The 21,673-nt window shown below is 46.5% G+C and overlaps 1 protein-coding gene across 12 annotated transcripts in view; it reads right to left on the minus strand.

Moving 5' to 3' along the window:
• Positions 1-41: 41 nt before the first annotated feature.
• The window catches only part of APBB2 (amyloid beta precursor protein binding family B member 2), a 379,646-nt gene continuing 358,014 nt past the window's right edge, over positions 42-21,673 (minus strand). For 10 of the 12 annotated variants that reach the window (XM_039227003.1, XM_039227004.1, XM_039227011.1 and 7 more), the window contains 6 exons: positions 16,340-16,454; positions 13,717-13,804; positions 12,451-12,534; positions 10,671-10,786; positions 8,868-9,047; positions 830-3,933 (listed from right to left, as the gene is read on the minus strand). In XM_039227003.1, coding sequence (XP_039082934.1) covers positions 3,766-3,933; positions 8,868-9,047; positions 10,671-10,786; positions 12,451-12,534; positions 13,717-13,804; positions 16,340-16,454 — 751 coding nt within the window. In that variant the 3' untranslated portion in view covers positions 830-3,765. Of the gene's footprint in view, positions 3,934-8,867; positions 9,048-10,670; positions 10,787-12,450; positions 12,535-13,716; positions 13,805-16,339; positions 16,455-21,673 lie in introns of all 12 variants that reach the window. The other 2 variants (XM_039227013.1, XM_039227012.1) reach the window with 1 other exon arrangement.

A 21,673-nucleotide genomic window follows, 5' to 3' on the forward strand; every position in this document is an offset into this window, starting at 1 on the left:
TGGATCTATAGGACTGAGATGTCAGATAAATGAGCCAGACGTTTTATGCAGCTAAGTTTATTCTCACAACATATTACATTTAAATGTGTAAAAGTGGTCAACAGCAAACGGGGCAGAAAGCAAAACCGAACGTTCTTTCAGGGTAAACAAGCCGCTTTGGATGGGAGGGAGTGCTCTCTCATTGATCAAGTGCGCGCGGAACCTTTTCTCCGAAGCTGAAATAAATTAAAACTTCATTTTACTGGCTGTATAACACACGTCAGCTGTGTATCAGGGTAAGGAAGCCTGGCAAACTAGAGAGCTAGTGTTTTCACTGGTTAAATTGTGCTAGTCTCAGATGTGTTTCATGTTGTTTGTGAAATCCTGAACTTGTGTCGCAATGCTTAATGAAATGAGTTTGTCATACAAGTCAAGGAGGAAAGATTTAGGGCTTTCGAGTAAGCGACCTCATGTAGAATCTTTCTACCAATCTCCATCATAGAATCGGAGTGGCCCTTTAACAAAGTAGAGGTGGCAACAGTTTGTCACCAAAAACTAATTTCAGTGGAGATGGGTCTAACGTCCCTTCATGCAGTAAGACAGACACAAAGGAAAACAATGGTCCTAATTAGCTACGGGCGATCTTCTAGCCGGGTGAACAGAGGGCTTGTGGGCACATGTCTGTCGTGTCTGTCGCCTGGAGGAGATCACAGGCGGTGTGAAGGATATAAAAACAAAGCACCTCACGGTGCTTTAGGTTTGCGAAGTAAAGTTTTTGCCGTAGGCATGTCGGCTCTTCCCCTTGAGGCTGCCAAGGAGCGTATATGAGGTGGCAAGTCTGCGTCTATCTAGCTGCTTTTAAAAAATAAAAGGAACTTTAAGCATGTTGCCGTTTCTTCTACATAGTCCAATAAAAATGTGTCTACAAATCATTACAAAACCACCTTTTAGGCAATGTATATAGTTCACTGAGATTACTTAGGCCTGGATACATTGTGAGATACTATCCAGTAAAGAGAGTACATTAACACAATAATGCAGTATATTTCAGTAAAAATAGAATAAATAAAATAAAAATATCTTAAGCTGTATTTAACAGGTTAATTAAAAAAATGATAGGACATACAAGGCATAGTGAACATGGCTGCCTGTTTACCGAGTCACAGATATAAAGAATGCATAGATAACTGAATGTCACCACAATTATCAGGTAAAAACACTGGCATCCTCTCACAGAAAAAATACACACATACTTTCATACATACTTTTTGGCCATGGCAGAAAGTGTCTGAACGTACTGTTTAACATAATCAATTTTACAAAATTAATTGCATTTAGTATGCAAAGCTATTTTCAAAACAAAATATCTGCAGTAAAGTTTTCAATATGTAAAGGCTATCGTTCGTCTTAATGCATCCTATAATTGCATATATAAATCAGTTTGCTACTTAAAGCTAGCTCAGTATTCTTGATCCTGAAAACAAACAAATGTATGCTTTAAAAAATGAACAGTGGGTTCGGGTAGAGATTTCCAATATAAAAGTGGATGACTTGTTCGGACTTTTTTATCACACTAAAACCTTTCATTGTGGAGATCAAGATGAAAGATCATCATGATTGAATTTCAAACAGCTTTTCAAAGGGCACAGTAAGGATTTTCTTAATGCAATAATTTCTTATGATGGCACTGGTTACTTCAGATAGAACAGTATACAGGCTGGTGAGAAGTAGAATTCATTTCTAGAGTGGCATCATTTTGGTCATAACACTACAGTGCTAGCAAACAGTTCCGGAGTTCTGAGGGAACAGAAGCAGCCCACCTACTCCATCGTGCTCTCTGGTGGCTGAGTACCATGAGTTAGGAACATGTCTATCACAAGTAACATCATCTCTGGAAAATCTTGTAAGTTGAACAGGCTGTACAGCAAGTAGAATCCTGTCCTGCACAACACATGTGAGGCACACTGCAGGAAAACAGTCCTGGACTGAGAGAGGGCGGTGGTTTTATGGTTAACATCACTGCGGGAGTCATCTGGACATATTTCCCGACTCCTACAGGGAATTCTAAGACCTCCTGACAATCACGAGATAGGCCCAGAGTAATCCTGGAAAGACCTGCTCACCGATGTGGCAGCAGCGGAACTTATAACAGACTTGGGAAGCGTGGGTTCTTGTCCTGGCTCTCTCACAAACTTGTGAGAGGTCTTAGGTGAGGTGACTGAGCCTCTTGGTACTCTAGATGTATTTTTATTTCTCAAATGTGTTTAGTACCTTCTCTACCTTGTAAGGCTCAAATGTGCTAAGAATGTGAAAACCATTGACAAGTACAGAGCAGTTGATAAACAAAGTGTTACTTTTAAAACCGGATGTTCTTAAAACGTTAATTTTGATATTAAAAAGTAAGTAAGACTAATGTTTAGATTGGTCTCCTTAGCAACTTCCTTTTAGAACAACAATGTCAACAAGAATCTAAATCTGTGTATCTTGATAGGTAAGTGAGAAAAGAGAAGCAGGAAAATGCTATATTTGGGAAACCTGTTAAGCAGTCCATTCTTGCTATGTTTATTTTGCTCTGATATGAAATTTTTAAATCTTGAAAAAATGGAAAAGGTAGAAATTTAAAAATATACCTAGTAAAGTCCAACAAATCCTAATATTAAATACATAAACTCAGAAAGGTTTAATTTAATGTAATTTGTTGCCATGGACAACGCATGATGGACAGACAGCTTTCTGGGCAAAAAGCACGAGGGTAAGACCGAGCGAGATACAGAATCCTGGCGGGCTTCACTAGGAGGCGGACTAACACAGTAATGTGGTGGTGGAGATCCAAAATATAAATGACATTTCCTCAACTCCAAATTGCATATTGGCTAATTAACAAACTAAGGATAAAAGGCGTACGAGGACTATTTCATTTTAATGTTTACGTAGAGAATGGCCATAGTGAACTATAATTCTCTAGCTGCATTGTACAATATAAGGCAGAAGTTTGAAACATGTCCCACCCGAAATGCATTAGGCTTGCCTTCAATCTTTCTTGTTTTTAATCATCAGTTTGAAAATCATCTAGAAAGAAAGGCTCTTTTTTGTTGAATTTTAATTTCTCAAATTTGGTTTGTGTTTCAATTTTCAAGTTTCACTTTTTCCCCAACATCCCACAAAACAGCTGCAGACGTGAAATGGTGTCCATGTGTCAAAGAGCTTTTCAGGGAAAGCTGCCGGTTGGTTTCTGTACTGATGCCGACAGCCAATTTTGTCAACCCAAAGGTTCAAGGTCATGAGCGACCGTAACAAAAACCCATCATCCTGCCTTTACAGCAATTCAATGGTCTCTGGAATGCAGTGGCTGGAATTCCAATGCTGGAAACAGGGCAGAGTGCTGTAGGACTTCCACATTGCTTGTGACAGATCCAGTCAAGAAGACAGTGAAACTAACTCAGGCGTCATTCACTCCAAGGACTCAGCGTTAGTTCACTAGGAGGGGTGTGGCCACATTCTTCTCCGCGTGTGTGACGTTAATGTCCACGATATTTACAATAAGAAAAAGACCTTCCGCTGCTCATGATGTATCTTACTGATAGCAAAAAAAATTAGTCATGCTTTTCATATCACATGATGGTGGCAAGACGCAAGAACATGCTTGTCTAACACTGTTTGGTTAAGGATAAATTCTCTGAAGACAAAGCATCAGCAACTGAATGGAAGGCCAGATGTCAGTTCATCTTCTTTAGTGTAGCTATTCGATCTTCAGGTAAATAGTACAGAATCCTTCAGCAGGTGCAGCTATGGCGTTTCTGTGACAGGGCGTTTCTGTTTCAAAGTGTCAATGAGGGATAAGACCCCTCGTTTTACATTGGTTGTGACTCTTCTGGTCACTGAGTCTGCTGGCGGAGGAGGTGGTCGAACTTTCTGTGAAGGCGGCCTGGCAACCAAGCACTTCTGGTATCGTAACTGAAATAAAACAAATATGTTTTATGGTCATCAATGATGATCGTCCCTTCTTGTTTACTTTGTGATCTGATGACTTAATGCATCACCAATACATTTACTTCCAAAACTTAACGACCTAGCTCCTAAGCATTAACCCAAGAGTTTTGTTTTCTTTTTTTTTTTTTCCCCTTTTTAAAAAATATTTGAGAGTGTGTGTGCATGAGAGCGTGGGAGAGGCAGAGAGGGAGACAGAGAATCCCAAGGAGACTCTGCGCTGCCAGTGCAGAGCCCAGTGCGGGGCTCCATCCCACGAACCATGAGACCGTGACCTGGGCTGAAATCAAGAGTCGGACCCTTAACCAACTGAGCCACCCAGGACCCAGAATTTATTTTTTCTTAAGGTGGGTATTTTAAAGGTTCTTAAGATCATTAGGCTCAAAAAAGTTTTGTGGCTTTTGCCCTCCTCTTCTTCCATCCATCTCCACCTTCTACCTGTTCTCTGGGTGGACTGGCTGCAATTAACACACCGAGCAGCCGAAGAGCTAATGAGAAGGCAGAGGATTGGGAGACACTGTTAGAGTTTCGTCGGAGACATGGATATCTCTGTACGTCAGGTAAGCGCTCATGGCTACCTGGGAGATAGCATGGTAGAAAGGGCACAGTTTGAATCTAGGCTCTCCCATTCATTTATGTGAACTGTGTGACCCGAGCAACTTATTCAATCTCTGAGCCTTAGTTTCTTCAGTGTAAAACGGCAGAAGACTGGGACCTTTACAGCGGATGCTGTGATTAGGGAATACTTGCAGAATGCTGCGAACAGGCCTAGCGAGCAATGCAGAAGGCGTTCATAAATGTTTGTTCCCTTTCCGGTTTCCTACTTTAATAAAAAAAAGAATAATGTATGAAGATTTCAGGATACATTTTATCTGCAAGTCTATGCTAATGGATTTAAAGCTTTTAAGTAATCTCTACACTCAACGTGGGGCTCAAACTCACAACCCCAAGATCAAGAGTCACATGCTCCACCGACTGAGCCAGCCAGGTGCCCATAAATCCTAATGGATTTAAAAGTGTCCATTAGCACTGCTGGCACCACAGATATTTTCTCTCCTTCAGAAATATAACACAATCCACCCACTCTTATATTAATAAAAAATCTTCAAAATTAGAGGTTAAAATTTACAAAATATGTTTTTTCCTAATCTAGCAGTTTAAAATAATTCCATGGCTGATTTTTAAAAATCTACTTAAATACTAATAGGGTCTTTGGTAAAGTACGAAACAGGCTGATGTTTCCCCATGGGAAGCCTAAACTATCTAGAGCAGTCACAATGCCCAACGTCCACAGAACCAGCCCCTTCAGCACCATCATATGAGACATGACTTATCAAGTCTCTTCTGTGTAAGGGACCTTGCTAGGTCTGTACCAAAGCCCAAACTGCACACTTCCAAAGCCCAGATTTATAAATGGGCAGGAGTGGCAACATGGTACACTGGGGACCGGAAATCCTAACATTAGGCATGTCTGGTGTGAATCAAAATTGCACCTGATGCATTTCATTAAGGCTTCCTCTCTCATTCTAAATTTCACCAAAATATCTTGAGCTGGGCCCACCCTGCACAGCTGCAAAATATGCCTACAGATTATAAGTAGATTCAGAAGAATGTGTTTACAACACAGATATTTCAGATGATAGAAATTCATGTGTAGAGATTTCAGATGGAGAACCATGCAGATCTGAGTCAGGAGGAGAGCCACGGAGGCAGAAATGCTGTGCTCTGAGTGCAAAGAAGAGGGTGGCGTCACCAGTATGGCTTATGCTGGACTGGCTGAGACTCGTGAGCCGGCTGCCCTATCACAATTAACACGTAAGCACATCCACAAAAACTGTTTCTAAGAAAATAAGTCTGGGAATCAGACAACAAAAACTGTAACCAGTGATGAAGTGAATTATTTGTCACCAGCATTTAAAATGTACAATGAAGGCTGATAGCCATTCATTTTATGACTAAAACCATCTGTTATGATCCCTCTTCAATTTCAGGAAATACCTAAATAGCCTCCATTTTTGCTGGACTGAATGCTTTCATTTTCTATTGTTTCCTTCACCCCATTTCAGGCTCCTGTGCTGGGTCAGGGGTTTGGTGTGACTCCCCCCCCCCCACCGGCCCCATGCAGGCGGATCTGAGCTAGCATGTGGCTCCACAGTACTTGAGGGGCAAATGTTCCTCTGACAAGGACTGTGGGAAGAAGGACGCCAGATCACGAACACACAGCACTAGCTCTTCCCTTCCCGCTTCCCTCCATCCCTCTCCATTCAGAGGAGCCTTTTAAGGGAAAAGTCAGCTGACTCCCTTTCCTTGTGACTCATCACTGCCAACTGCAGCCCACTCATCCTTTCCCTTCATTCTTAACCAGGTGATGTACTCTATGTAGAAAAACAGAGAACTCTTCCAATCTCCATGCCACCTGTTACTCTTGGATTCTTAGCATCTGACTAGTCTCAGCAGCATCTGACTGTGACCCAATTAGGAGGCTAAACTCCAATCCTAGGCTCTAATCTACCACCAAGACCTTGCCCAACTCTTTATATGACCCTCATTTCAATCCAGCTTCACCAGGTCATTTCCCAGAGCCTAAAAAATGTGCCAACTCCCCACCCCCCGAAAACAAGGAGCAACCCCCTTCCCTGTCCGACTCTGGTCTACTTCAAGGCCTCCACTTCTTTTTCCTCCAGGTCACTTCTCAGTCTAGTGTGCTCTTACGCTTCTATTTACAGCACCTTTTACACTGCAACAGAATTTGGGTTCATGTGTCTCCCCATATACCCAAGCTCCGTAATGTAAGGCTCATCTCTCAGCCCTTCTGGAACTTCCCGCAGTCCAGCCCATAAATGGTGGGTCGAATTAAATGAAGAACAGGTGCTTCAGATTCACCACTCCTCATCCCCAGCCCGGCGAGTCTCTACAGCATCCCAGGTCATCTACTTCTGCTTGTTCTCCTGGTGTAGACCTTCTGAAACCCCCATGAGGACCAGTAAAATGGCTTCCTGGCTGATCTCTCCACCTCAAGCTTGTCCTTTCAACCCATCCTCTAAACTTGGGTTTGTTTGTTTTTTTTTTTTGAGTTTGCTTTTAAAACCTAATACCAATTCATCTCTCCCGCCTACCAATCTTTGCTGAAGATAAACACGTTGGCATGACATCACGGGCCCTTCCTGATACAGAACAGACCTCCTTTACTCGGTCCAGCAACCAAGCCTGCTGTTGCTAAGAACCACCACCCACCTCAGGTTTTGTGCCTACATTCATACCGTTTCCTCAAATTTTCTAGAACTTTTTCAGTGTGAGCACAATAGGTGCTCAAAGGATATTTGCAGAATGAATGATGTGGTGTTTCTGTTTGAAACATATACCTGGGGCAAAAAGCACTGGCTGTGTCAGCTCAAAAACTAGGGGTTGTGGGGCACCTGCATAGCTCAGTCCGGTAAGCGTCTGACGTCGGCTCAGGTCATGATCTTCCAGTTGGTGGGTTCGAGCCCCAAGTCGGGCTCTGTGCTGGCTGACAGCTCGGAGCCTGGAGCCTGCTTTGGATTCTGTGTCTCCCTCTCTCTCTCTGCCCTTCCTCTGCTTGCACTCACTTTCTCTCAAAAATAAATAAAAATTAAAAAAAAAAAAATCTTGGGGTTGAACACCAGGCTTTGTCTTGTCAGCTCTGTGCCATGAGGCCCGTTCTTTCTTCTGAGCCTCTGTTCTCAGAAGAATATATAAATATTTATTTATTTCTCTCATAAATAAAACAATACAACTACCTTACAAATGGCTGTGCCAAGGACTGAGTTCACAGATATAAGTTAAATAAAATACGTAAGAACTACGGGCTTAAACCAACTATCTGAAATAAAAATTGTTCAATACACTGCAGTTTTTTTTAAATTTTTTAATTTTTATTTTTTTTAATTTTTATTTTTTTTATATTTTTATTTATTTCTAGGAGAGAGAGAGAGAGAGAGAGAGAGAGAGACAGCGTGAGCAGGGGAGGGTCAGAGAGAGAGGGAGACACAGACTCTGAAATAGGCTCCAGGCTCTGAGCTGGCAGTCAGCACAGAGCCAGACGCGGGGCTCGAACCCACAGACTGCGAGATCATGACCTAAGCGAAAGTCAGACGCTTAACCGACTAAGCCACCCAGGCGCCCCAACTGCAGTTTTTTTTTAAAGTACTGAGTTGGACATGGCAATGAGAAAGAATGAAATCTGGCCATGTGCAGCAACACGGATGGACCTTGAGGGTGTTATGCTGAGCGAAATAAGTCAGGCAGAGAAGGAGAGATACCATATGTTTGCACGTATAGGAGGATTAGGAGGAACTTAATAGAGGACCGTGGGGGAGAAGAAGGGGAAAAATAGTAGGGGAGAGGGAGGGAGGCAAACCATGAGAGACTCTTGAATGCTGAGAACAAACTGAGGACTGATGGGTGTGGGGGGGAAGGGGGAGATGAGCATGGAGGGGGGCACTTGTGGGGGTGAGCACTGGGTGTTATATGGAAACCAACTTGACAAAAAAATATTAAAAAAAAAATAATAAAGTACTGAGTTGGTTCTAAACAGCACCAACTCATACATGACCAACATTTCCTGATCACCTACTGAAATTAATTAGGGACCAAGAATTAAGAATTTGTGGTTCTGAAGAGCACTGCTTTCAGTGTTACTGGAATTTCCACAGAATGTCACTGCACCTGGTCCAGCTTCTTGTAGGCATCCTGGCCTCTTGAGATGGCAAACCGCTCATCATAACTGCGTCCACAGGAATGAGGGTATTTATGCAGCAAAACATCACTTTAGAGATCAGACCTATTTTCCTTTACACGAGTAGCTCTGTGTTCATTCACTGCATGTAAGACACAAGCAGCGGCGTGGAAGTCCCACAGCCCCCTGGCGTGTGATTACTCACCATGCAGGCAGCCTGCACCGCCTCGGACACGTTACCCGCATTAGGCTCGCACCAGAAAACGTGGCACTCGAAACGCTGGTTTCCGGTGTCCATGATGAAGGCAAATGTATGGACATCCTTCCCGACGCCCATGAAGGACAGAAATCGCACGCGGCACTCCACTAAGATTTCCTCTTCATTCTGCAAGACACAGTGGTCAGCCGCCCACGCTCTCTGTGAAGCCGGGCAACAGTCATAGAATAAACCGAATCATTTCTTAAATCACAGAAATCAAGCCTGGAGTGGCTGCATATAGACACTGATATTAAAAATACACAGCTTGACTGGATTTAGAAAGGACTTGTATTTTCCTAGAAAGGCGAGTTTCTAAATATGTCTGGAGAGGCCATTATTGCTATGTGGGCATCTCGCTGACATTTAATCCCGCTCTGAGCTATACTCACCGTGGTAGGCGTGTTCTCTTGCTCTCGGTCTTCTAAGCTCCCAGCCTGCATGTTCACTGTGGGTAGGAGCTCTGCCATGTACACTTCTTAGGTTTTGCCCATACAGGGCACCCAGTGGCTCAGAAACCCATTTGCCCAGGTAAACCCACTGGAAACCGCAGAGCACCAAGAGAAAAGGAGCTGCGGGATCTCCTTCCATCCAGCTCCCCTTCCCATGCGAAATGCCACGTGGAATCGTATTTCCATCTAAAACCGCGCAGAAAAGCTGCCAAATCACTTTTCCCCCCACAAACTGGTCCCCATATGGTATCCATATGATGCAGTGTAAAGAAACGTTTGGAATTCATTCGTATGAACACCGCATCCTTTGCAGCAACCATATGCAGTTTGTGAATTAGTAAACACACCCAGAATGCTGCCTTTTGGATCATTAACATCTTGACTTACTCAGTATTCACTCAGGTGCTATGGAATTCATGAAGAGGCAAATGAAACTAGGCTGAGACACATGAAGTTTTCTTGGGAGAGATAATGTTTAGGTTGAGATCTGGGTAAAGGCTGGGTAGGCAAAGGGGTGGAGCGCAGAAGCGCGTGGAGATGCTGAGGCCAAAAAGACTTAAGGAAGCGCAGCCTGGCAGGCAGCTTACTCCTGATTCCTTTTTAGAAGGTGAACTGGGCTTGAAGGCCACCTCCTAGTGGACAGAATCAGGAGCAGGCCAACGATCTGCAGTCTTTCAGTGACAGACGCTTCGCAGAGGCCGAACTGAAAAGTGGTAAAGGGTCTGGAGCAGACTGCCTGGGTCGAGTCCTTAGCAGGCCACTTGGAGCTGTTGTGACCACGGGCGGTTATTTAACCTCTCTGTGCCTCAGTGTCATCAACCATAAAATTGGGAAAATTTGGTTTAAGGTTAATGCTGGCCTTTCTGGATGACCAACGGCCTCTGCTGCCACTGACAGAACAAACCAAAGGCCCTTCCACAACAGAAGCATCTCCTGGGCCCCAACTCCAGACAAACAGCCCAGGCAATACTGAAGCCTGCAGAGTAGCCAAAAAACCACCCTCCTGAGTTACTGCTAGCATCACACGGTTGCCTCTGGCAAATGATTTCAAGCTCCTGGGCCCATGAGGAAGAAAGAATGGGGAGCACCAGAATAGGAGATTCTTGTTTCAGAGGAGTGCAAAGTTATGCAGAGACCCAGACACAAAAATTTTTTTAAATGCAGGCTATTTTAATTACAAGTAAGCATAACTCGCTGGAGGTCAAGCCTTGGCTGTGTCTATGTCTCATGGATGATTACTGTATGCAAAGCTTCACTGTAATCACCCAAACAGACCAAGTGCATCTACGATCCTTCTTACCTTTTCACTGATGACCGTCACAGTAGCATCGGCCACATTCATGTTCACTGACGGCCAATCCTCCTTGTTAGATGAGGTCATAAGACTTTCTATGGCATTGTTCAGGGTGTCCATTCCTGTGGATAGAACAGATCATCGAAACAGGTCCTAAAGCCACTTAACCCACTCCAGCGTGGGCCCAAATCACCCAGTAACAGCTATACCCAAAGTGATTTTTTTTTTTTAAATAGTTCCAGGAGACATTTCATTTGAGCATTTCATTGCTTGAAAGAAAAAAAAAATGCCTGTTTTTTTCAAAAGAAAGGGTCGTGAGAACCTCCAGCGATGTGCAGTGTGTGATGTCCTGTCTAACTAGACCATGGTACTACTTCCTCTCCAAAAATTCCCTAGTCCTGAGTATATAAACAGAACTTCGGCAAATGCTACCTTTTCCTAAGCAAGGAGCCTGGGGAGAAGGAACTGGACAGAAGCCAGCATCTGCCAGAACACCCCAATCTTCCTCTACCTTACTCTGCGACTCGAACAAGGTCAAGTTTGGAAGGCCCCGTACGTGAATAGAATGCACTATACCTTTTGCTGAGTGTTCCCACAGCTGTTTTTTTTTGTGGTAGCGTGAGGGGGTAGGTCAGATAACAACTTTATTGAGACATAATTCATCTACAATTTACTCATTTAAAGTGTACAGGGCAATAGGTTTTAGTACATTCACAGAGTTGTGCAATCATCACAATGAGCTTTAGAACATTTTCATTTCCCCCAAAAGAAACCGTCTACATTTTTGGGGTCACAGTCTGTTTCTTCCCAGCCCCCTAGTTGCAGGCAATTATTTAATTTCTAACCCCAGAGATTTATCTATTCTGGACATTTCATATATGCGGAATCACATAGTATATGTGGTTTGTAACTGGCTTCTTTCATTTAGCAGGTGGTGTTCGTGGTTCACCCACGTTGTAGCATTTATCCATACGTCATTCCTTTTCACTGCCAAGTAAAATTCCTCTGTGTGGCAGTATCATAGTTCATTAATCCGTTCATTAGTTGATGGACGTTTGTTCCCACTTTTGACGATTATGAATACTACGCTGGGCACGTTTATGTGGACAGATGTTTTCGTGCCACTTGGGTGTAGGCCGAGGAGCGGAACTGCTGAGTCAAACGGGAACTCTGTGAACTTCCGAGGGACTGCCGGACCGCTTTCCCGAGCGGCCAGACCACCCTGCTTTCCTCCGAGCGGTGCATGAGGGTCCCGGTTTCTCCGCAGCCCTTTCTGCCCCGGGAAAGGGCACATCTCCCAGCCGCCCTGCAGCTCGGTGTGGCTAAGCAACTACGTTCTGCTCCTGGGGTGGGAGCTGACTGCGGTGTGTGCCGCTTCGGGGTCACACCTTGGAAGGAGAGCATGAGGGCTCCCTCACCCTTTCTCCCCGCCCTGGGGCCACCAAGGCCCGAAGCAGAGATGGCCCCAGAGACGGAGCTCCACTTGAGAAGGGCAGAGCCCTCTACGGTCCGGGCTCATGCATCTCTGGCCTGCTGGGCGCAGGAGAACTACTTCTGCCTTGTGAAGTCCTTATGTTCGAGGACCACATGACGAGCAGCTTATTAGCCTGCCCTCATTGCTCTTCGATTAGGACTATTCACGTACTGTGGCTGGTGACAGTGCAAGGGCCTAAGGCAAGACGGGGAAAGGGAGCAGAACAGCAGACCCCGCGCTTTGGGGAGGGTGGACACCTCCCCCGAGCTCGCCAACACTTGCACGGCAATAGGACATAAATGTTTCACATACCCACTGGTTTGTCTACGGGTAACATGCCCAAGTACTGCACATGGAACTTCTGCACCAGCTCAGTCTTTGGTGTTGGAAAGTCTACTGCGGGGAACAAAAGCAACAGCACTTTCTCAGTGGTTTCAAAGTACGCATAAAAAACAGCCACCACTCCGTGTGTCATCCGCCGTGCCCAGCACCACCCGTGCCACAACAGCCTGTCTCTAGAGCGAGGTGTGGCGCACCTGCTCTGTGAGGTCAAGGGCTCTTGCGCCAGACACTGGGGCTCTGGCGATCAGAACCCACTCAACTTCCGTTTCCTGGCAAGGAGGCAGGAATGGTTACGGGTGTGCTGGCCCTGCCACTGCCCTCTTCAGACATGCTCAGTAACAGTTCCTGATTCCTCTTTGTTAGAGGGTTGATGCCCAGAGAGAATTTAATCGCAAAGGGCACAGAGACAGGAAAAAAGACTAAACAGAATCCCCCGAAATCAATATATATATACATATATATATATATATATATATTTTTTTTTTTTAATGTTTTATTTATTTCTAGGAGAGAGAGAGAGAGAGACAGCGTGAGCAGGGGAGGGTCAGAGAGAGAGGGAGTCACAGACTGAAACAGGCTCCAGGCTCCGAGCTGGCAGTCAGCACAGAGCCCGACGCGGGGCTCGAACCCACGAACTGCGAGATCATGACCTAAGCGAAAGTCGGACACTTAACCGACTAAGCCACCCAGTCGCCCCCAATATATATATATTTATTTTATTGAGGTATAACTGATGCATACCATGATGTTAGTTTCAGGGGTAGAACACAGTGACTTGCTAGGTGTCTATATTGCAAACCCATTACCGTGAGTCTAACATTCATCATCACAGTTACAAGAAAATTTTTTTCCCCCACATCAACCCACATATTTCTAAACTAGCTGGTTCTTATCCCAGACTGTACAGGAGTTATAAATCCACTAAAGACGATATTCCTTAATCTTGTCCTGTCATAACAAAACTATTCCTGGCCTTTTGTGCCTAATCCTCTTGACACAAAATGAACTCTGCACAGGGGCTCCCTGGCGCCAGCTCAGCGGGCATTTGTTGGGGTGAGCATGGTTTTTTTTTTTTTTTTTTTTTTTTTTTTACACAAATAGTTTATTGTCAAATTAGTTTCCATGGGGTGAGGATGGTTTTTAAGGCTAGAAACAGCTGGGAACTCTGTGAGACCCGCTAGCTCCTGACTAGGATGGGTGGCGCCATCACGAAGACAGCAGATGCCACTGACGTACCTTGCAAGGGAACGTCGAGGTTCACATTGGTTCTTTCCTGTAAGGTGCTGCAGGCCAGGGCTTTGGCATTCTTCCGCTCGGCCATAATCTGAAGGGGAGAAAACACACTGTGGTTTGTGGTCACAGAAGCCCGGACTTCAGTTATGCCAGTCAGTAAAGGGCCTGCGCTGACTCTGCCTCCAAGCTGAGCTGGTTTTGTAGTCCACCGCCTGACCTCCCACCCCCGTACCGCTGGGCTGCATAGTTGAGAATGTACCCATTTTCCCTACGGGTAACAGGTGAATGGCTAGCCCTCAGGGCAGCAGTTCCCTGCTGTTTGGAACTTATTCCTCCACTTTCCAGGCTCCCACCTCTAGTGAAATACCCCAGATACCCTCTGCTGGCCCACTGCGGTCGGTGGGGGGCACACAGCGATGGACTTTTCCCACTGCTTCTGAATGCTGGCTGTTAGGTCCCCTCTCCAGGGCCCTCGGGATGGCGTGTATGAGTTCAAATCCCACCTTCGCTACTTACTAGCTGTGTGACCTTGGGCGAGTCACCTGACCTCTGGTGTCTCATCTCCTCTCTGCACGTGGGAATAGTAATATTTACGTCCCCAGGGATAAGGCGATGTCAGCTCTGTCAGTGCTTGGAAAGATTAGCTGCTAGCGGGGCTAGTTGCAAACTGTTCAGTCCATCAGCTGTCTACCACTGGGGGCACGAACGTCTCCTTTACTGAATAGTCACTTCACTTCTGTTTACACAGTGCTGGTGGTTTAGGAACTGAACCTTCAATGACCCAAAAGGTAACTCACACCTTCATTCCCAGCCCAAGCTTTCTGAAAACTCCAGCGGGAATGAAAGTCACCTCTTCCCCAGAGCTCACGCCACCAGGCCTGTGCCTGGGCCCACAGCCAAGGAGGCGGCTGAGTTTAACAACATCACATTTTTACTGAGCACTTAACTCTGTGCTGGGCTGTGTTCTGGGGGTTTTGCACTCCCCAAGGACAAAGATTTTTTTTTTTTTTTTTCTGTTTTAGTGTCTGCTGCGTTCTTAGAACAGTCCTTGGCACATAAACAGTGTTCAGCGATGTCTGCTGCATACATGGAGGACGCAAACGGCCCCCGGCGAGTGTCCTGCACTGCTGTAACAGGCGCAGCCGGGGCCTGGGCCTGTTGTACACGAGTGTGAATCGGGGCCGGGAGTAACGGTGGTCCCATCCCGTATGCTCTGGCCACCTGCACCAGGTCCCACCCCTCCCTTCGGAAATGTGGCTGGTGGCTGCCATGCCCCAGCTGCCCAGCCACGGGCCCGTGCAGTGGCTACAGCCGGGGCGTGGCTGGCTCAGAAGAATTGTAATGAGGCTGGGTCTTGACATCCACCTCAAACCACAAAGGGGGTTCCCAGCAGAGGTGACAGCGAGTCCTTTGTGTAGATTCAGTGAATAAGTTTGGGGAGTAGACGACAGGCCCGCCTGAAGGGCATCCGTGACAGAGTCCTGGGCACCTGGCTAACCAGTATTCGAACACAAGATGGCAGGTGATACGGTTGCTAAAAACATCAATCACTTCGGTACTGCATCCTTGGAGATCAAGGGACAGAGTGGTCCCTGGTCTTTTCTCTACCGGCTCATCCTTGGAACACTGTGTTCATTCAGGGGGAACCAACCAGGGTACTCTCACAAGAGGGTTAGGAGCCTGGTAGCCACGTGACCCCAAAGAGATGGGGGTGGGGTTTCGGGAGAAAGGAGGAAGACAGGAGCAGAGAGACCGGACAGATACTTGGTTTGCACTTCTAAGTGTGCGGGTACAGTTCTCAGCTTCAGAGGGTTTCAGATAATAAAGGGCTGCCCAGCAAAGGGATGAGATGGAGGAATCTTTCTCTGTTGCTATAGATCACACATCTCAAGTAAATATGTAGAAGTTCTAGAGAGGAAGACTTCAGGTCTACACAAGAAAGAACTCTCAGCCAGAGCTGTTCAATTTAATAGAACAGTCTCCAGAAAAGTAGGGGACCCTGTGGATGGAGGTCAAAGGAGGGCCCAGGCAGAAGGTGGGGACTGCTCTGCTGGATGGGAGGAGGAAGGTTGGTCCTGAGATGCCCGTCTGTCCTCACTCGGAGGCTCTGTGACTCTGGTTAAGGAAGCAGGACCTCACCGGTGTGAGACACTGACCACAGCCCTGCCTCATGGCCGGTCAGTTTCCACGAGCAGCTGCGTGTCCTCCTGAAGTCAGTGTGGGTTCATGGCGACCCCTGGCTGCCTGCATTTGCACAGACACCCGTTCTTCTCCCTGCATTTACTCTCAGATCAGGGGACCCTGTCTCTGGAAAATCTGCCCTGACTCCTTCCCCTCTTTTCCCAGTCAGGCTCGGGGTCCACATCTCTACCACTTCTCCCGTCACTGTTCTGCCCACCTACCATACCCTCCAAACTGTGGGGGGCTCGAAGGCTCTACTCATTTGGTGGGTAGAGAGCCACTGAGAACACCACCTGAAATGCAGTACTTTTCCTGGGCTAAACACATGGTCTGCTCGCTTCTGCCTGAATGCAGCCCCCTTCCCCTGCCCTTTCACGGCCCCTCCCCTGCTCAGGTGGTGAGAAAAAAAGAGAGGGATGGACCACGGTGTGCTGACCCGCCTTACCTTGGAACAGATTTCGTGGAGACTTGTGGCAATGGCTTTTGCTGGTGTGTCACATCGAAATACATGACATTTCAAAATTCTCGTATCTTTGTCTCTTGCTACATAAGCAAAATCTCTGTGCAAACAAAATTTGTCAGTATGTCAGAAAAGGAAACTTTACCAACACAGCCTCTAGTTACGAATGTTAGCTGAGCAAGGAGCCAGTATGTCAGTGGTAAACAGAGTATGTGATGGTTAAAAACAAAATGTAAACGTCAAGAGCTACCCAAAAATGGAGGAACAGTTTCATGGTAAGAATTCATTTCTGGGGCACCTGGGTGGCTCAGTCCCTTAAGGGTCCGACTTCGGCTCAGGTCATGATCTTGCCATCATGAGTTGGGAGCCCCACATCACGCTCTATGCTGGCAGCTCAGAGCCTGGAGCCTGCTTCAGATTCTGTGTCTCCCTCTCTCTGCCCCTCCCCTGCTCACATTCTGTCTCTCTCACTCTCTCTTAAAAATAAACATTAAAACAATTTTTTAAAAAATAATTCATTTCTGAGTAAAAGAACTACATTGTTTCCCAAAGTCAGTGTGCTGAACTCCTGGAATCTCTTACAGCCCTTAATGAAAAACTGATTTTTTTATGAACCTCCTCTCTAGCATAACAACAAATATTATGATTATAAAAGAGAAAGGGGGCTTGAGAAGAGCATGAGTGTGCATGAGCGCTACTATGACAAACAGTGGTACAAAAGAAAGAACAATAGGGTCTGATGGGTAAACACGTGCACGGAGAGTGCATCGGACCACAGCTGCAGGAGAAAGTGGACAGGCAGTCACAGGGTGGGCAGTGACACAAGGGGACACCGCAGACCAACATTCCGTTGACGGGATTTGACTGTTATGTTAAGCGCGGCTCCCACTCCGGAGCCCAGGGTGGCGGTGGCAGCACATGGTAAACGGTCAGCGCAGACACCTCGGCGGGCACGCAGCTGGTGCTGCACGTTACCATCTGCTTTACTGATGAAAAGGATATCGACTGTGCCAAGACCTGGCTTCAAAAAACCGGGTAGAACAACTAACCGTACAACTAAATTTCTCACTGTTCGTATTGGAGGACAATGGTTTCAAGATCAAAGTGTTTAAGTACAAGAAACGCCCAGATTTACCCCACGTGGATCACTGGTTTCTTTGTGTTTGCTGCTTAAGCCAGGGCACTGCAAATGTAACCACAGCTGCATTTATTTTTAATGGTTCCTCTAAGAACTGGTGGTCTTTTCCCAGACCATGACAGCCACGTTCCTCTAGATATCCTTGGCTTCTTTGGGAAGGCACAGGGGTCTATCTACTGGAGGCCACGCGGCAGAGAAGCCTACCCTGCACGGCCTGCCATGCGCCGTGGGGGCTCTCTAAGCCCCGCCTCCAGGTCAGGGGCACTTCAGCCTCAGCCTGTCCACACCTGGCTTCACTACCGGTTCCCCCCCAATGTTCTCTTTCCTCTCGTTCTGTCTCAGCTGGTGCCCTCCATGCTGGAACCAGGAGGCCTTCTGGCCTCTCCATCAGCCTCTGGACACCCCCCCCCCCCCCGCCTGCCCCGTGTTTGTTTGGCAGGTTTTACCTCCCGAAAAATGTCCTGAACCCATCCCCCCTCCCGCCAGCCCTACGACCTCGACCTCTTGGGCATTCTCAAGCAGTCTCCCCTCCCCGCCTCTGCGCACACGGTCTCCATGCCCTTGTCACGGTGTGGGACTCAGAGCTGGACAGAGCGCCCTTCCCGGTGCTGTGGCCACAACTTATGCACACGGCACTAAACACAGAGTACCATCAGTGTCTGTGTAGGAATGTATCCTCCCCACAAGTCCTTGAAGCTCTGTGAAGAAGATCTGTGCCTTATTCACCCCCAGTACCAGGTCCAGGCCTGGCCATATAGGTGGTGAGTGTTCTTCCCCTTCTGGCATAGGGCCTGCAGCAGCATCCCCATCTCCTGTTGGGTGAACCGGCCCTCCGTCAGAGGCGTCGATGACAGGCTTCATGGCAGCGAGGGGTGGGTCTGGGCGAGGTGCTGGGCCTAGACTGAGAGGTGAGCACAGTCTTGTTCTACACGGGGTTCCTGATGCCTTCCCATTCTAGTCTCAACCACCATGGAGACAGCATAGCAGAGTAAAACCTTGGTTTGAGAGCATAATTTGTTCTGGAAACACGCATACAATCCAAAGCATTTGTATATCGAAGAGAATTTCAAGAACCGGTGGCTCAGTTGGGAATCATGTGACATCTGGCATCAAGTACTATTCGTATTGCAAGATGTCGCTCGTTTATCAAGTTAAAATTTATGAAAAATATTTGCCTGTCTTGTGGGCCACTTGCAGAACAAGTTACTCACAATCCAAGGTTTCATACTGTATTTAAAAAAAAAAAAAAAAAGACAGAAGGCTTCACTTTTGGAGACCATGCTCAAGGAAAGCCCAGTTTCTAGCCCCCATCTCTCTGGCTTTTCTTTCCTAAATGGATCCTAAAGGAATATATGTGGTGTCTTGCCACGCACAGCTGTTTCCCTTCAAAATTCCATGTTCAGGAGCCTGGGGGCTCAGCAGGTTAAGTGTCCAGACTCCTGATTTCAGCTCAGGTCATGATCTCACATTTTGTGAGTTCGAGACTCACGTCAGGCTCTGTGCTAAAAGCCCAGAGCCTGCTCAAGACTCTCTGTCTCCCTCTCTCTCTGGCCCTCCCTTGCTGCTTGCTCTTTCTAAGTAAATAACCTTAAAAAAAAATTCCACGTTCAGCTGTGGTCAAATCTCTTTGGTTCTATGATCCCCAACAACTCTGTGGATTTCTACAGTTTTAAAATCTGTCCCACCTACTCTTCCAGCATCCTTATTCCAGCCAAGGAGCTGTCCTTTCTGCCCTGGAAAGGCAGGTCCCCACTCATGGCATCTCTCCTCACTTGGTGACCGCTGGTGTCCCTGCACTGCGGGTCACTGCTCCCTCTACGGTACAGTCCAACCAGCTCAAAAGCCTGCTTGGCCTGCTGGGCTCCAGGACCTTGCTGGTGTCTAGATGCTTATTATAGTATTTAAATTCTATAGCACAAAGGACAGGAGCTTGTCACGGCCTCCTTTTTGCAGTTCTTGCACAGATTTAACGTGTCTGTTCTCTCAGAGATAGTAAGGCAAAGCCAGAGAGCGATGAGTCAGCATTCAGGCAGCCCCAATTACAGTCTCATTCCGAATCCACTGAACTATACGACCTTGGACATGGAGTCTAGCCTCATCTCTAAGTGAGGAAGTTGAAAAGCATGATTTCCTGGGTTCCTGCCCAGTTTTGATATTCAATGACATAAGCTTTCAAGGTCCAACCTGCTCTTCAGGACCGATGGCAGCCCTGCAAGTGTTCCAAGTGCAAGGTTACCATCAGGGAGGATGAAAAATCCATGATCAGTAAGCAATGGATCATCCTATCAAACTTCAGCTCCATGCCCTCTGTTCCTTAATATGCAACCCCTTAGGAGTAATTTTTTTAAAACAAAATTATTATTATTAATCTTCATTTTCTTCTGGCTCCAGGGAGAGTGATTAATGCCTAAGGCAACCATTTGGAACCCACATCTTCCTAAAGGAGAGGTTCAGATGCCGAAGGCTTTGGGGGATTCTGACAATTTTTTTTTTTTTTTTTAAACAGATTTTATCTTTTCCTGTTCCCTCGCAGGTACCTGGCTGATAGATCAGGGAGGTAGGAATCTGTCCGTTTGTGACAGCGAGTGAATCCCATAACTAACCCCGCCAGGGTTTCATCTGTTTCCCAGGAAAAAACAAGCATTCTCTCCTCAGTGGGGAGGTCAGGCGATTTGTGAACCTCTCTTATTGAGACATGTCCCTAGTCACCCTAAATAGCTGCAAGCTATACACGGGGGGTTTGTCAGAGGCAGTGAGGCCTCTCTCTCAGACCTGGGGCATAGAGAAGGTAAACAACTTCCTATGTGTGCAATGAAATGCGTGGCTGATCTAATTTTATTATTATTCAGAATGAAACCCAAATGTTGCTTAAATGGTGGTTTCAAAAGCTTGGCTGTCCATGGGGTGCCTGGGTGGCTCAGTCCATTAAGCGGCTGACTCTTGGTTTCAGCTCAGGTCATGATCTCACGGCTCTGTCGGGTTCTGTGCTGACAGCTCAGAACCTGGTGCCTGCTTGGGATTTTGTGTCTCTGTTTCTCTCTGCCCCTCCCCTGCTTGTGCTCTGTCTCTCTCTCAAAAATAAACGGTTAAAAAAGCTTGGCTTCCCAGCACCTGATTTCTGAAAAGGCTGCTGTAATAGAATGATGACCCTTCTAAGAAGCTCACCCCTAATCTCCAGAATCTGTGAATAGGTCACCTCACGTGGCAAATGGGATTAAATTAAAGATGTTGAGATGGGGCTCTTATCTGGAATTATCTGGTTGGGCCCAACACAATTACAGGGGAAAGATGGAGGAATTTTGCTTGTAAATGAAAGAACAGGAGAAGGGACCACCAGCCAAGAAAGCAGGCAGCCTCTAGAAGCTGGAGAAAGCAAGGAAATAGATTTCCTCTTGGAGTTTTTGGCAATGTGGACATCACGATTACAAGTGTGATGCTCATTTCAGATTTCTGATCTCCAGGACTGTAGGAGGATAAATTTGTGTTGCTTTAAGCTACCGTTTGTGGTAATTTGTTAAAGCAGCAATCGGACTAATACAGCTGCTGGTTGGCTTTATGTTCTAACGAAACTATGACATGATTAAAGACTTCTAATTTAAAAAAATACTCCATTCTCTCCACAAATACCTTCTGAGCCACTATTATGTGTCAGGAGCCAGAGATGCAAACACAGACAAGGTTCAGCCTCGGAAGCCCACTGTCTAATGATACAGACGTCCAGTGAGATTTGAGTGGCATCGTCAAGTAGGGTAAAAACCTCACCAGGATAAGAAGGGTAGTGGACGGTCAAAGAAGATTCAGTGAGCATGAGCAAAGGCATCGAGGTAAGAAAGTCCACGGAGTATTTGAAAGAACTGCTGGTCCTAAGCGCACACCTTGGTACTGAGGGGACGGGCCAAGGGTGACCTCAGGGAGGTTGTACCTGTGTCCGACCAGCAGTCTGGCCACCTGAGCCTTGCAATATGGCATGTGACCCCATACGATATGTGTTTTCAGAAGTTTCTTTGGATGCAACAGAGTGGGTCAAGGGAGGTGCCCCCTTATGTCAACACAGCAGCCGAGGACGAGCCTGATGTGGGCTAGATCAGCACCTGTGAGAACAAGGTGGAAGAGACAGACGGAAAAGAGGTGTTGCAAGGATGGCTGAGAACCAGGAATACCTCTAGGGTCCCTGCTGGGCC

This window comes from Hyaena hyaena, unplaced genomic scaffold (assembly GCF_003009895.1).
Source record: "Hyaena hyaena isolate Hyena2069 unplaced genomic scaffold, ASM300989v1 scaffold_24, whole genome shotgun sequence".
NCBI classification, from domain to species: Eukaryota; Metazoa; Chordata; class Mammalia; order Carnivora; family Hyaenidae; genus Hyaena; species Hyaena hyaena.